Source organism: Chiloscyllium plagiosum, unplaced genomic scaffold, assembly GCF_004010195.1.
Source record: "Chiloscyllium plagiosum isolate BGI_BamShark_2017 unplaced genomic scaffold, ASM401019v2 scaf_3635, whole genome shotgun sequence".
Classification (NCBI taxonomy): Eukaryota; Metazoa; Chordata; class Chondrichthyes; order Orectolobiformes; family Hemiscylliidae; genus Chiloscyllium; species Chiloscyllium plagiosum.
Genome location: NW_025211987.1, coordinates 2,679 through 16,968, shown reverse-complemented (window position 1 = coordinate 16,968; position 14,290 = coordinate 2,679). Strand labels below are relative to the sequence as shown.

Below are 14,290 nucleotides of genomic sequence, written 5' to 3'. Positions count from 1 at the left end.
GCTTGCCTGATAAGCTGCACAATTTACTTTGGCCTATCTCCAGAACAAGGCATCATTAACAAAGCAGCTTACATCCCACTGAACAATTCTCCTGTGCTTTTTCCTGTGGTAAACATGTTAAAACATAAGTCAAGGTTATATTGATCGATGTCGCAAGTATTTTGCCTATTTATACACCCACACTAAATACATGGCATTTAAGCATATAAAGGTTTGGTTAACAAAATACCATGATTAGAACTTACTTGAATACTTAATTTATAAATGAAAATTGTTGTGCATTTGTTAGAATTTTGTTACACAATAGTTCATATCTCAAGAACACTTCCTACGTTACAAGTGACTACACTTTAAAAGTACTTCATTATCTGAAAGGCACTTTGAGAAACCTTGAGATCATAAAAAGTGCAAGTCTTGTTTTTTGAGTATAAAACATAATATTTTTAATGAATTTCTGTAATTGGTGAATATACCTTCATTGGAAAATGGCATTGGGAAAATGACAAATTTATCAATTCTTAATATTTCTGTTACATTTCTAAATTGTGGTAACTTCAGAAATTATACTCTTACTTTTGTTAATTTTCTTTAAGATATATTTGCACTACAATTAATAACATAAATCTGAACAGCATGAGAAATATATTCGGGCTTCCACCAGAGCTTTGAAAATTTATACACCCAACTCAAATCTGGCATTTCATCTTAAAAATCAGCATTCTAGTTGATTTCCACATGAACCTCATCTGAAATTGTCATCTCTAACTACTCAGATTACAGCATCAATGCAGTATCTGTCATAACGTGAAAAATATTCATGTATAGGGACAAAACCACATTTGTAAACCCATGAGTGAGAGAGCAAAATAAAAGTCACCATCTTTCACTTGTAACAGTTCTTAATCTCAGCCTGACATGGGTCTACCAAGCACTTTGCTGAATGAATAAAGGTGCGGTAACAAACTCAGACAAAAAAATCATTGCCATTAGGTACCTCAGAGGAACCAAAGCTATTTTAATGAAGAACAAGCAAATTTCCTGACAAGGATAGCATGTGATGTTACTTGTAGACTCGAATATACCAATAATGCCCTGGCTGACTATTCGCCTTGGTAATCCTGAGCTGATCAAAAAGCCTGTAATCTATTGGCTAGCTCACACCAAATCCAATTCATTACTGTCTATGTGGAACTACATTAGCTCTCTGTCCAACAAGGTCTCACCTTTTAAAATTCTCATTCTGGTTTTTAAATACATCCATAGCCTCATTTCTCCAGCTCCACCATCCTCCAGAATCTTTGCACTCCTTCAAATCTGACCTGCTACACCGACCTGATTTTCATTACTCCACTATTCATTGTGGTGCGTTCAGTTCTCTAGGCCCCAGGCTCTGCAATGTTTTCTAAAACACTCCACCTCTCTCTCCTGTAACAAACTTCTAAAGACCTGCACATCCAATCGGGCTGTTTGTCAGCTGTTCTAATATTTTCAAATGCAGTTTGATCTTAAACTGTGATCAATAATCACTTCTGTAAAGCACTTCGACGTGTATTACCATGTTAAAAGGTACTATATAAATGCAAATTGTTTTTTAAAACACCAGTAAGAACAGTGAAATAGTTTAAACAAATGAGGTTCAAATAAACAACTTTTAATTGTAATCCTGTGTTCTTGGACTTCTACTAAATATTCCTCCGTTCTACAAAGGAACTATTTGTAAATGTCAGTCCTTTCAACATTGGTTGTGTTTGCAAATGAAATGCCAAACTTCTTCCGGCTATAAGAAGCTGGGATTCCATTTCTCTTAAAGTTTGAATGTGTACCTTGTCTTTAAGACAGTTCACCTTTGAAGGATTCCATGCGCTATGTCTAGACAATATTGCGACTCTAGTCTGCTGTGAGTTTGCAAGTGACACACAAAGAAATCAGTTGGTTTGCTGCGGTCGGCTTCATAACTTATAATTTATTTTGTTGATTAAATAAACTAACCCAATAAGTTAACCAATCCCAGATGAGTGAATGATTATGAGATTGTTATCATTCACATTTCAACACATTACCACTGGAATTACTAGTTCAATTATAAGGTAACAAATGAAAAATTAAACTTTAGAAACTATTGTTTTACATCTTTATGAAGAAGGAAACCAATGTAGAAGTGTCTTGGAAATAATTGTGAGACAACAGTTTCATAATTTTTCCCTTCAATTCATCCTTTTCCATCTGTAGCCAACATGGAAACTGAATAGAATTTTGCGATAGGGTGCGCGTTGATTTTTTTTAATACCAAAAGAATGGTAACAATGTGGAACACGCTATCACAGGGAGTGGTTGAAAATATTTAAGGATAAGGTAGACAAGCAGTTGTTGAAGAAGGAAATGAGGATTACAGTGGTAGATTCAAATATGGAAAGATTGGAGAAGACTCACATGGAGAATAAACATTGACCTGGTCAGTTAGTTAAATAGCCTTTTTTTTGTGCCATCTATCTTATGATATGTAACCCTTTACTGGTGTCTAAACAGCATAATACCAAAACTGGTGTAAAAGGATTCAGTTTTCTTTGCCACCACCATAATCATTTGCAGATTAATTGCAGATCAATTTATCCTAAGAAAATAAAATAAATAGATAAACAAATGAAGATAAGATTTAATAACTGACAAACAAGCAGTGTTTTGCTAATCTAAACACAAAAAGTCGTCCCTGCTGTTACTTCACATGAATGCAGCCACCGTTATTGCACATTATTCAGCTTCTGCTTTCAACCTTCGTCATCAACTTGATAAAATGAGTTCATCTTGTTAGCTATAATCAACAGAATAGAGGGTGACAAAATGGTATTCATACTCTGACACAAAGGGAAAAGTGACAATTACTGCCAATCACACTGAAATGAGGCACCATTGATCTGTGCACAGTGACTCATCTGCCAATTCTGGAATCAGCATGCCTACCCAGTGAAACAAGAGTGAACGGCAGACAAGCGTCCCTTTGTGCCGATGATACCCCAGCAGGTGCTTGAGGTAAGAGGCAAACTGTTTTTCCATCGAAAGCAGCTACACACAGCTGCTGCCAAAAGCAGACACCGCTTGGATAAAGCTGTTTTCTCGTAAATCCCCTGGTAATTATGGGATTATTTAACAATATTTGCACCAGAAAATCAAAACCACAACATGACAATAGAGAATCAGTTTAAATATTATGCATTATATATAAGCCTGATAGTTTCTTCTAGTCTAAAGGCACTCTTTCTACTTTTTGTCCAGTGATGGCTGACATGAGGGTAATGCCATGCAGTACTTTTCAACTTTGACCAATCATGCTTTTAAAGGTTTAAATGTAAAGATAACAAAGCAAGGGTGGCAGGACATTTAATTCGATGCAAATGTAGAGTATATCACATCCATCTATAGGATTTTAGCTTTAAAATTCAAATTCTGATAAGTATCAGATTCATCTAAATAAAACTTCCTCAATGCTCAAGATATATCCTCAAGTAAGGACAGTGAACTGGTACTTTACAGATTCTAGTGCTATACAGTACATGGTTGATATTGCTGATTGCTAAGATTGCACACTTAGTGACCTAGTACTGATCGCTAGGTGATGGTTATTATTATAAAGTCAGTGTCAAAATTGGCAGTCAATCATTGAGAACTCTACTTATAAATATAACCGGCCAAACAAACACATTTTTTTTAATATGGGCAATTCTCCACTCATTTCATTAGGATATAAAATGATCTCCTTTAAGATCCATGTTTGCACAAATAGAAGGGGGAGGGACTTGTTGCTTCCTTTAATGAGTTTAAAACATTTTAGAGAACAAGACAATGGTAACTTTCATGGCAGTTACTGCAGAAATTCGAAAGTAAAACATTGTTTTACTTTTTAAAGCTGCATTTGTCCATATTTTTGGAGACGTCAATTATTAAAATCTCTAAATAGAGCAAAATTCTTTGCAGCATACATAAAGTTTTAATGGATGTTCACCATCCAATTATGCATGTAAATAAACTGAACTGCCAATTATTAAGAATGAATTCTCAGTGAAGTCACAATGCATTATTTCTAATACGGATTCAATGGCACTAAGTACCAATAAGAGGACAAAACAAGTTGTTGTGGATATTTTCAAATTAGCCTGTTCAGTGATATTATTACACACCTCTGGAACAGGTGGGACTTGAACCTGGGTCTGTTAGTTCAGAAGCAAGGGATACTACTATTGCATAACAAAAGCCCTTACGACTTGCATCTTAATAATTTAGTGAATAATCAATACGCTCAGTACGCAAGATCAAACACAAACTCATTAGAGCATCAAAGACTTCAACTATAATTATCTCCATGGGGTCATCACCAAATCTGCATAGCTATTAAATGACAGAAAAGGCTTTGTTTGAGGTATTGCGCTTAAAATGTCAAATCGTACTTTTTTTGCAAAATGATTTTCAGTAATCTGGATTTACCAGTTATTTCCACAGAAATCTAATTGCAAATGTGGATCAAATGGTTTTGATCAGAAGAAAGTGCAACACAGTATCTCTATTATTTAAAAAAACTTACTACATGCATACAGATACCCTTCATTTCAGAGGAAAATGCAGATTTACTCTAACTTGTGTAGTAATTCATTCACCTGAGCTTATAGAAAACAACAGAATTCCAATAAAAATGATTACATTGTGCAGTATTTATAATGACATAAAACCTTTACATGATAATAACAGGAAACTAATGTCATCTGCTAATACCCAGGCACTCATATGCCTGATATTGTTTCACTCAAATATGAACTTGTTAAAAAAAGACACTCAATAAAACAATTGATCACTTCCCACTTGAGAAGAATCTGAGTGTATGTCTTTTGTATGCAAGGTAAAATGTGCCATTCAGCTTTGGTTTGCCACTCAGCACTGCCACTCCACTCATTTTAATAACTACCATGCTGAAGTCATCAGTTTGCAGTACCCAGCTACTGACCTGTAGTTCAGCCATATACCACAAAAGATAATCCCCATACCAACCCAAGATTAGAAGGACAAAGCCCACAGCTGTATGATTTATACAAAAGGAAAGCTCAATTGATCCAAAGGAAAGTTCACACACAGAACAAACTCTTCATTGAAGCCCAGGTGGCAACACTTCACATGCAAGAAGCAAGAGTATGAGGAACAAGCATAGGATAATATTACACAGAAATAAATGAAAAGGTCATAGTATTTGGGCTGAATAAATTATGAAGGACAAAATAATACAATATCATAATAAATTGAATTCATTTTATATCCCATTTAAATGCACAGTTGTTTAAAATCAGCTATTTACAGATGAATGTTTGCTTTAATATCTAATCTACAATGTCTTATTTTAATATTCAAAAGTACAAAAAATTGAATCTTATATTTAAATCACAATTATTGTTCTTCCTTTGGTCCATAAAATTCAAGTAAAATCCAATTTAACGATCTTCCCTAGGATCTTGTCCAAATTAATCTTTTTAAGCACTTGATCCCTACATACAAGTTTCCACAGACCTGCAGCATCATCATTGGGATCACCTGACCAAGAAGCATCAAATCCAACTCTTGTCCAATGTTTTATTCCAGTTAAGTATAATGCACAGTATGAAACTCGCAGTGCAAAACTCATATTCTACAATATTCTTTTCTCACCATAACTGAAAATAAAGTTAAAGCTAGGCTTCAGGTCTGGTCAGAATGGTTTAAATTTTAGTTACTTGACAAATTACACTGACAATAATAAGAAACATTCCTGGAATAATAGAGATTTTAGGCAGTGAGTGCCCCTGACAGAATGTAAAATATAGGCAAAATCATCACACAAAAACAATATCCATTGGAAAGCCATTACTTTTTAAAAAAAATTTAGGAGCATTATGTATCTTAATGGCTTAACATGAAAATACCATGCAGAACATAATCCCTTTGTAACCTTTATGATCCCCAAAACACCCTCAACAAGGAAAGAGAAACTTTAAAAACAAAAGTTATTTGGGCCTTTAAATTTATCATTGTGTTTTACAAATTCTTTTTAAAAACACTCAAATTGCACTTTGAAATTGGGGGCACTTTACTTATTTATTTATTATTGAAAACAATAGGAATGCAAGGAGGTAATGAACAAGATCAAAACATATACTCATTCACTCATTGGTTGTAATGGGAGTTTGCAAACAGGTTAAAATTCTGACACAGCGTAAGCAAAGATAAGCTGCAAGTCACCTTACCTGACACAGAAACTCTCATGGTTGCTTCAAGCGGCCTGTTGTTGTCCAGAGCATGACTCAAACTTAATTCCCCTGTGGTCTGATTGAGAATGATTAGATTTAACTCATTGCCATGGTCAAAGCTGTATTGAAGAGTATCAGAGATGTCTGGATCATAAGCTGGAATTTTGCCAATTACCCCAGTGGGAAAACTGCTGGATTTATTTGTGATATAATTGTTGAAAATGATCTTAAAATTTTTCAGCACAGGTATATTGTCATTTTTATCCAATAGACGGATATGCACTGTAGCTCTGCTGACAAGAGGCGCTGATGTAGCTTGAACAACAATAACATATTCTGATTTAGTTTCATAATCCAAATCCATCAGGGCAGTCAACTCTCCAGAAAAGATATCCAGCTGGAAAATTTCAGGAATATTCCCCTCCACTATTTGATACATGATTTGTGCATTAGTACCTTCATCTGGGTCTGTGGCAGTAATACGGGCCACCACTAATCCAATTGGACTGTTTTCATCCACAAAAATATCAAACTCATCCTTTTCAAAAACTGGAGGGTTGTCATTAACATCCAATACTGTGACTTGGACATCTATCGCAGTCCTCATTGCAGGAAAACCTTTGTCCACTGCAAAAGCCTTTAGATTGTACATCTGAACATTCTCTCTATCGAGTCTGCGCAAGGTTCTAACAATTCCAGAGGTGGTCTCAATAATGAAGTCCCCATCTCCATCATCCCCACCTTGAAAAGTGTAAAACACCCTTCCATTCAATCCTGAATCACGGTCAGTGGCAGATATCTGAAGGACACTTGTAAAGGTAGGAACATCTTCGTAAACTGCACCCTGGTAATGATCTCTCAGGAACTGAGGTGCATTGTCATTTACATCATTAACTAGAATTTCAAGGTATGTGGTGTCAGACTTCTGAGGAATTCCATTGTCTTTTGCTGTAATCGCTAATGTGTACGATACTTGGTCTTCATAGTCAAGGTCCATTAGTGTTGTAACTGCACCTGAATCAGGTTCAATTTGAAACTGAGGTATGCTATCTTCCATGAAATAAGTAATTCTGGCATTTTCACCAGTATCTTCATCAGTTGCACTTATAATCACTACTGTTGTACCAACAGGCTTGTCTTCATTAATACTAACTGTATAATGGGAACTCTGAAATACTGGTCTATGTGTATTTGCATCTGTAACATTAATTAACACCTGAACAGTATCAAATCGAGTCCCATCACTGGCTGTTACAGTTAATATGTATTGCCTCTCCAGTTTGTAATCCAGTGGTAAGGCCAGAGTTATCAGGCCCCCTCCACTTTGGCTGGTTATTGAAAAGCGATTTCGTGTATTACCACTGGAAATCTGATATGTAACAACACTGTTGACATCCCTGTCTATTGCTGACACAGTAACCACACTGGAGCCTACAGCTGCATCTTCATTCAGTCTTATTTGATATAATTTCTGTCCAAATTCAGGATTATTATCATTCACATCCAATACAGTGATGCTGACACTAGCTGAGGATGACATCGGAGGTGATCCCTGATCCCTCGCTTCAACGCCAAAATTGTAAAAATCTGTTGTCTCCCTATCCAATTCTGAACCAACCACAATCCATCCAGTGTTGTTGTTGATGGAGAAGGGGAAATCTGGAGATGTGTTTATTAACCTGTATTCCAAACGGGAATTGTTACCCGAATCTGCATCGATTGCCTGTACATGAAGAATTGAGTAACCAATTGGCACATTCTCCAGAACTGTTGACTGGAAAGGAGTGCTGACAAATATGGGTGCATTGTCATTCACATCAACTACTTGCACTGTCACGAGTCCAGTGATGTTCGACAATGGTGGCCTTCCACCATCCTGAGCCCTGATTCTTAGAGTGTATTCTTTGCTCGTCTCATAGTCCAGTTGGCTCACCACATCAATGCTCCCACTTTGAGCATCTATGTAGAATTGCCCACGGGTATTGCCGCTCATGATGCTGTAATGAACCAACGCGTTGTTGCCCTTGTCTCTATCAGTGGCTGTGACCTGCAGAACCTGTGTGTTGGGGGCAACATCTTCGAGAACTTGAATCACATAGCGTTTCTCACTGAACTGAGGGGTATTATCATTGTCATCCTCCACTGTGATGTGCACCGTGGCAGTGGAGCTGCGTGGGCCAGGGTTCCTCCCCTGATCATTTGCCTCCACTAATAACTGATAGGAGTCCACCTTCTCTCTGTCCACTGGCCCTCTGGTCCTCAACACTCCAGACCGGTGGTCAATCTCGAACACCGCGTTCTCCCCTTCGTTGTTGAGAATCCGGTACAAGATGTTGGCATTGGCGGGGGCGTCGCCATCCGTCGCCCTCACGGTGAGCACCTCGTAGCCGATCTCCAGGTTCTCCCTCACACTCTCCTTGTACTCCTGCTGCTCGAACAGCGGGTCGTGGTCATTGGTGTCGCTGACGGTGACGGTGAGGGTCGCCATGGCTGTGCGGCGGGGGAGCCCATGGTCGAGGGCGGTCACCCGGAACACATGCGTGTCCTTGGTCTCCCGGTCCAGGGTCTCCGCCGTGGTCACTCTGCCAGTCAGCGGGTCGATGATAAACAAACTGTTGGACCGGCTGTCGAAAAGGGCATCCATGGAATAGTCCAGCCTGCCTGCCTCACCCTCATCAGGGTCGACCGCCTTCAGTACAATGACTGCAGTGCCCGCGGGCATGTTCTCTGGCACCGATACCTGGTAGATGGGTGGCTGGAACTGAGGGCCAGTGTTCACATTCCTCTTTCGCCTCGCACTGACACCTCCTCCAGCCCTCTCCTCCCTCAGAGTCCTCAAGACCAGCTTCACCTCCACCGGGATGTCCTCCAGCACGCCGCCGGCTCTCCCCTCGCCTCCGGGCGGGCATCCCCGGCAGCGGAGCCGCACCGGCACCCCAGCGGCACGGTCCACGCACAGCCTCCCCGGGTTGAAGAGCCGCCCGTCCGGGCTCAGGGCGAAGCGGCCGCCGGCGGCGGGCTGACAGGAGAAGGGCCGGCAGCCCCCCGGGGACGGGGGCGGCAGCAGCCGGAGCAGCTCCCCGACAGGGGGCAGCAGCGGCTCCCCGCCGGGGAGGCAGCCCTGCGGGGCGGCGCTAGACAAAAGCAGCACCTCCAGCTCGCCGCCTGCGCCGCCGCCGCCCGCCGCCTTCCGCCGGCAGCCCTCGCCGTGAAGGTGAATGTGCCAGCGGCTGGAGACGGTCAGCCAGCCGGTACCGGTGCGGGTACCGCCGGGCCGGGAGCAGCGGCCGCTCAGCCGGACGGGGAAAGGATTAGCGGGCAGTTGTCGGCACGGCAGGCGCCGGGAGAGTCGCACGCTTCCCGCGGTCCGGTCCACCTCCAGGTAGCCGCGGGCGAAGGGAGGCGCGGAGATCCGCTGGATCGAGCAGGTGCCCCCGGCCGAGGGGAGATGGAGCAGTAAGGTGCCCGGGGCTGCCCGCTCCGAGAGGTGCACGGTGAAACTCCGGGAGCCGGCGCTGTTCAACAGCAGCAGCAGCAGCAGAGTGCAGCTCAGTGCACTCGCTTCAATGCAACTCCGTGCCATCTCCACCGCTGCTCCATCCAAACTCACCTCCTTCCCCCACAAACACTCAGTTCAGCTGCTGCTTCTGCCCATTCCGCCCCTCTGCAAGCTCTTCTGGCCGGCACATTGTCACCAAAGGTCCTCTCTCGCCCCCACCCGGGGCTAATTTAAAAGCGACCGCACAAAATGGCTCTCGATTAGCATAAACCTGCTCGGGAACAAAAAAGGCAGCCGGCAGAACACAATGAGGCTTAAAAGAGCAATGTCCTTCCCCGAATGTTGCACTGCAGTCTGCTTCAGACGCTACGGTCCCGTTAGGAGCACGCCGAGATACTGCGCTGTTTCTCCCTCCCTCCCTCCCTCTCTTCGCTGGGAAGTTGCTATGTTCTATGAGAAGTCAGCCTTTGGGTCTCGTTCTTAACGAGCGAGTTGCTGAACACTGCGGCACGTCATCTCCCAGTGAATCAATTGGAAGCTCTCTCCCCCTCACAAGTGCTCGCTTTCTTCGTTTATCATTCACCAATTATTGTCACCCACTAACTTTTCCATGTGCGGTTCCGGAGCAATGCAGTAAGATGACACACTCAGCAGTGAACCCTCCAGAAAGGATCAGTTCGGAGCTCCTCTCCCCTCGGCGCCTCGCCAATCTGGAATCAGATGATGTCTGTAATTGCAGTTCAAAGGGAACAAACCTGAACAGTTTACTCCGTAACCTGTGTCGCCAGCCTAAAGATTTTATTTCCAGGAACGTGTTAACATCGATCTCATTTGTTTTTTTTTTTGTCAAACGTTCCACCGGGGAATTTCTCTCCACTTTCTATTTGTTATTTAGCAAAAACAGAGTGAGTTCCATAGGACTCAGAGAGTGACAAAGGGGAGACCTAACCTGTATGGACCTCTAAACTCTTCTGTTTGGCATTATTATTCAATTGGAATATTTGAGACTTATTTTAAAGGTCTGTTCAGATAGCTATTGTCATTGTGAGGAGAGGGTGCAATCAAGAGTAAGCTGCTGAATTACGGTCCAAACTCTTGTTCGCTCTGTAGTTCTGACCAATCTCGCTGTCTTGGTGGGACCGGGAGCTGAAGATATGATTTTCCCCCGTTTCAAATCGGCGCAGGGAGAGGGACTGGCTACATTTTCAGGTTTCAATCGGTATCTGGCGAGGGAGTTTTACAGGGAAAGGAGATCAGCTCTCCGCCGGCACCTGCTCAATACCAGCACCATCTGCTGGAAACAAGCGGTTAGAAACCCGGTCAGGGAAAATAACCAGGAGACCTCTGAAATCGCGCTTGTGAAACAGCTCATTGTGAAACAGGCTGCTGCACCGCCTGAACGTATCACTGAATGTTTTTATTACAGATTTCCCTTGTCCAGCCTCCTCACTTCTGTCAAACGCCAATCCCGCCCACCCCAATTCCAAACAGTAAACTCCAGCATTCAAACAATATACACGAGGCATCGTTTTAACGCCCCATCAATGTTTGTGTCTACAGTTGCCAGCAGATCAACCTCCAACTCCTGCAGACTCCAGGGCAGTCACATGGGATTGGCAAATCGACTGGAGAGGAGAGCAACTACAGGTCACTGCCAGAGACTGTTCCTTTCCATCTACCGACACAGGCAGAGATGGGGAGAGAAAGCGACCACCCCTTTGGGAAGGTCTCGGTCCAACCCGAGCTAGCGATCCTGCAGGGAGCTGCCAACACGCATATCTTGACAGTGGGATGATCCTGAGCGCTGATTATAGGGAACTTGAAGGATCTCATCCCGCTTTCTGGAAGTATTCCAATCGCTGAGCTAATTATCCGAGAATCAGAAGCCCCTATGCAAACAATTCTGAAGTGTTTTAATGACTGAGAGGTTTTATACTGTAACCCAAACCGTGGTCGTGGTGTTTTTTTTTAAGTGTTCAGAATGCACCACCTTAATGTGTAACTGTACATTTGCTTCTTCACTGTCACTGGGTGAAAATCCTGGAACATCCTTCCTATCAGCAATGTGGGTATCCCCAAATGTCCCAGAGACCGCAGCGGTTCAAGAAGGCAGCTCACCGCCACTTTCTCCAGGGCAATGAAGGGTGCGCAATAAACACTGATTCAGCCACATCCCAGCAGGAGTGACAAATAAACCCCGCGCCTGTTCTCAACGAATCCTCCAAGTTTGAAATCTCGCTCAAAATGGATTTGAATCTGTTGTTTGATTACCGGTCTCCAAAAATTGTCAACCCTCACTCATTGACTTAACCACCATGTGAGCGGGGTAACTTCAAACGGTGACCCACAGGCTCTCACTGTATCTCCAGGTAACAGACTCCGAGTTCCCACACCTTACCCGCTTAACCAGGGCGCCACTTTTACATCGCATTGCCACCTGAACGCGATTACCCGCGGTGGGCAGTTTTCCATTCATTGCTTATGTGGCGCTCGGTTAGCAATGTTCATAGGAAACTAACTTTCTTGTTCCTTGCAGTTTTGGATGCATTTATCAAATCCAATGTTGGTTTTTATTTCTATTGCATAGCAGTTTTAACTGGTTTTCGTTTATTTGCATAGCCGATTGCAAACAACAACACATTGAAAACTTTCCCTCGGTGAAAATTGCAGGCGGCGTTCTAAACGACTAAAGCCCGCAATCTCTATTAACATTAATGGTGGACAAAGTAACTTGATCCAATGTAGGCGTGCATCATGCGGGCTGCGAACAAGTGTCCTTTCCTTTCTGCTCAACTTTTATTTCTTCTGACATCTGAGAGTTTGCGAGACAGGTTTTGCTCGTGTAAAATTTTCATTGAAAATTGGCTGTGTGGGGCGTGATGTGGCCCTGCAATATTTCATTAGGCTGCGCGGTAAGATTCACCAGCAATCGATAGTTGAAACATGAGGATGAACAGAACTGCCTTCGCTGTGTTAATATGTTTGTCTCAACATTTGGATTGCAATGCGTTGAGAAGTGACGGGAGACTGCATTCCCAATTTCATGTTAACACATTAATGTCGAGAACAGTTTTTCATGTTGTTACAGTAATGTGATGCTGTCACTGGGAAATATTCCAACTACAGTGAGGTGTTGTAATTAGCCTAAGACTTGTACGCACAATGGGAGCTCTCCGGTTACCACTGCATAAGCAGTCTGTATGGAGTCACGCAACATAGACATGCAATCCGTACACGGTCATTGTCAGACAACTCTAAACGTCTTACTGTTTTACATAGTTGGCGGTGTGTTTCGCTTTATCGATTTATTTCGGTGCTGTGCGAGACAAGGAGGCATTGTTTTACTTTTCCTATTGAGGAGATAGTGGACGAACTCCCGAGCTAATTAGCATCATCCCCTGAGCCGAGTCATCCACTCTTTCCAGAGCCAATAGCTCCTGGTGTGGACAATCCAGAGTTTATAGTTCAGAGTTGGGGACGCCACTACGAGATACTCTGCTACTTCACAGCCTCCATATGATTGGAATGTTACAGCTGCAAACTCTATTGTCTTGGGGTTCTGGGCATAATCAAGTCCGGACTTCACGAATTAGCAGTAAGCCCTGTGTGGCTTTTAAACTGGGCTTGCACCGGACTCTCTCGTGACTTTTGTTCACATACAAAAATAGCAGTGCAAATCGAGGCCTGAAAAGTTCTCGGTTTAGTGGGGGTCTCACGTCCAACAGACCAAAGGAATCTGTAGGATCTACATATCCTTCCATGGGGTCAGCTCCTGGGCACTCTCAACACAGGTGTCCCGGAACAAAGTGTCTGAATGGAACTGTCCTGTCGCCGAGATTTTATTTGGCTGCCAGGGCAGTATTTACTGGGTGGAGCCCGGGGATAAGAGTGTCGATTACACTTACAAAGAAGGTCATCTACAATAATTGCTGGAACCTGAAAAAAGCCAAAAATCAAGAGGTGTAGAGTTTCATGCATTCGCTTCCAAATCAGAACTCCCAATGTTCCCGATTTGTGGTTGAAAATCACACAACACCAGGTTATGGTCCAACAGCTTTAATTGGAAGCACTAGCTTTCCGAGCGCTGCTCCTTCATCAGGTGGTTGATTATACAATGTAAAAACAATGACTGCAGATGCTAGAAACCCTGATGAAGGGCTTTTGCCCGATTCGAAGCCCCTTGGATGCTGCCTGAACTGCTGTGCTCTTCCAGCACCACTAATCCAGGTGGTTGATTATAACCTAGTGTTGTATGATTTTTAACTTTATACAGCCCAGTTCAACACCGGGGTCTCCAAATCATTCCCGGTTTGTAATTACTGTTGTTACTGCGATATGACCAATACACATTACATCCACAATTTGCCAAGTGTCTTGCTTCTGAATTCACTAAATGGCCAGACACTTTAAGTGAAACCAGCGACACCACATGGTTCCATGAATGAATGAACATGAACATCAAGTTAAGATTTTTTATAAATAACCCAGATGGAGTTTAATCCCATTAAGTGAGAGGTGATGTATGTTGGGA

At 42.5% G+C, this 14,290-nt stretch overlaps 1 protein-coding gene across 1 annotated transcript; it reads right to left on the bottom strand.

The window, feature by feature from the left end:
• Positions 1-2,743: 2,743 nt before the first annotated feature.
• Positions 2,744-13,835, bottom strand: LOC122547234 (cadherin EGF LAG seven-pass G-type receptor 2-like). Its single transcript, XM_043685876.1, has 2 exons — positions 6,258-13,835; positions 2,744-2,809 (listed from the first exon to the last, which is right to left on the bottom strand). Exons 1-2 carry the CDS (start codon positions 9,841-9,843, stop codon positions 2,766-2,768), a joined length of 3,630 nt encoding a protein of 1,209 aa, XP_043541811.1. The 5' UTR covers positions 9,844-13,835; the 3' UTR covers positions 2,744-2,765.
• Between the last annotated feature and the right edge of the window lie 455 nt (positions 13,836-14,290).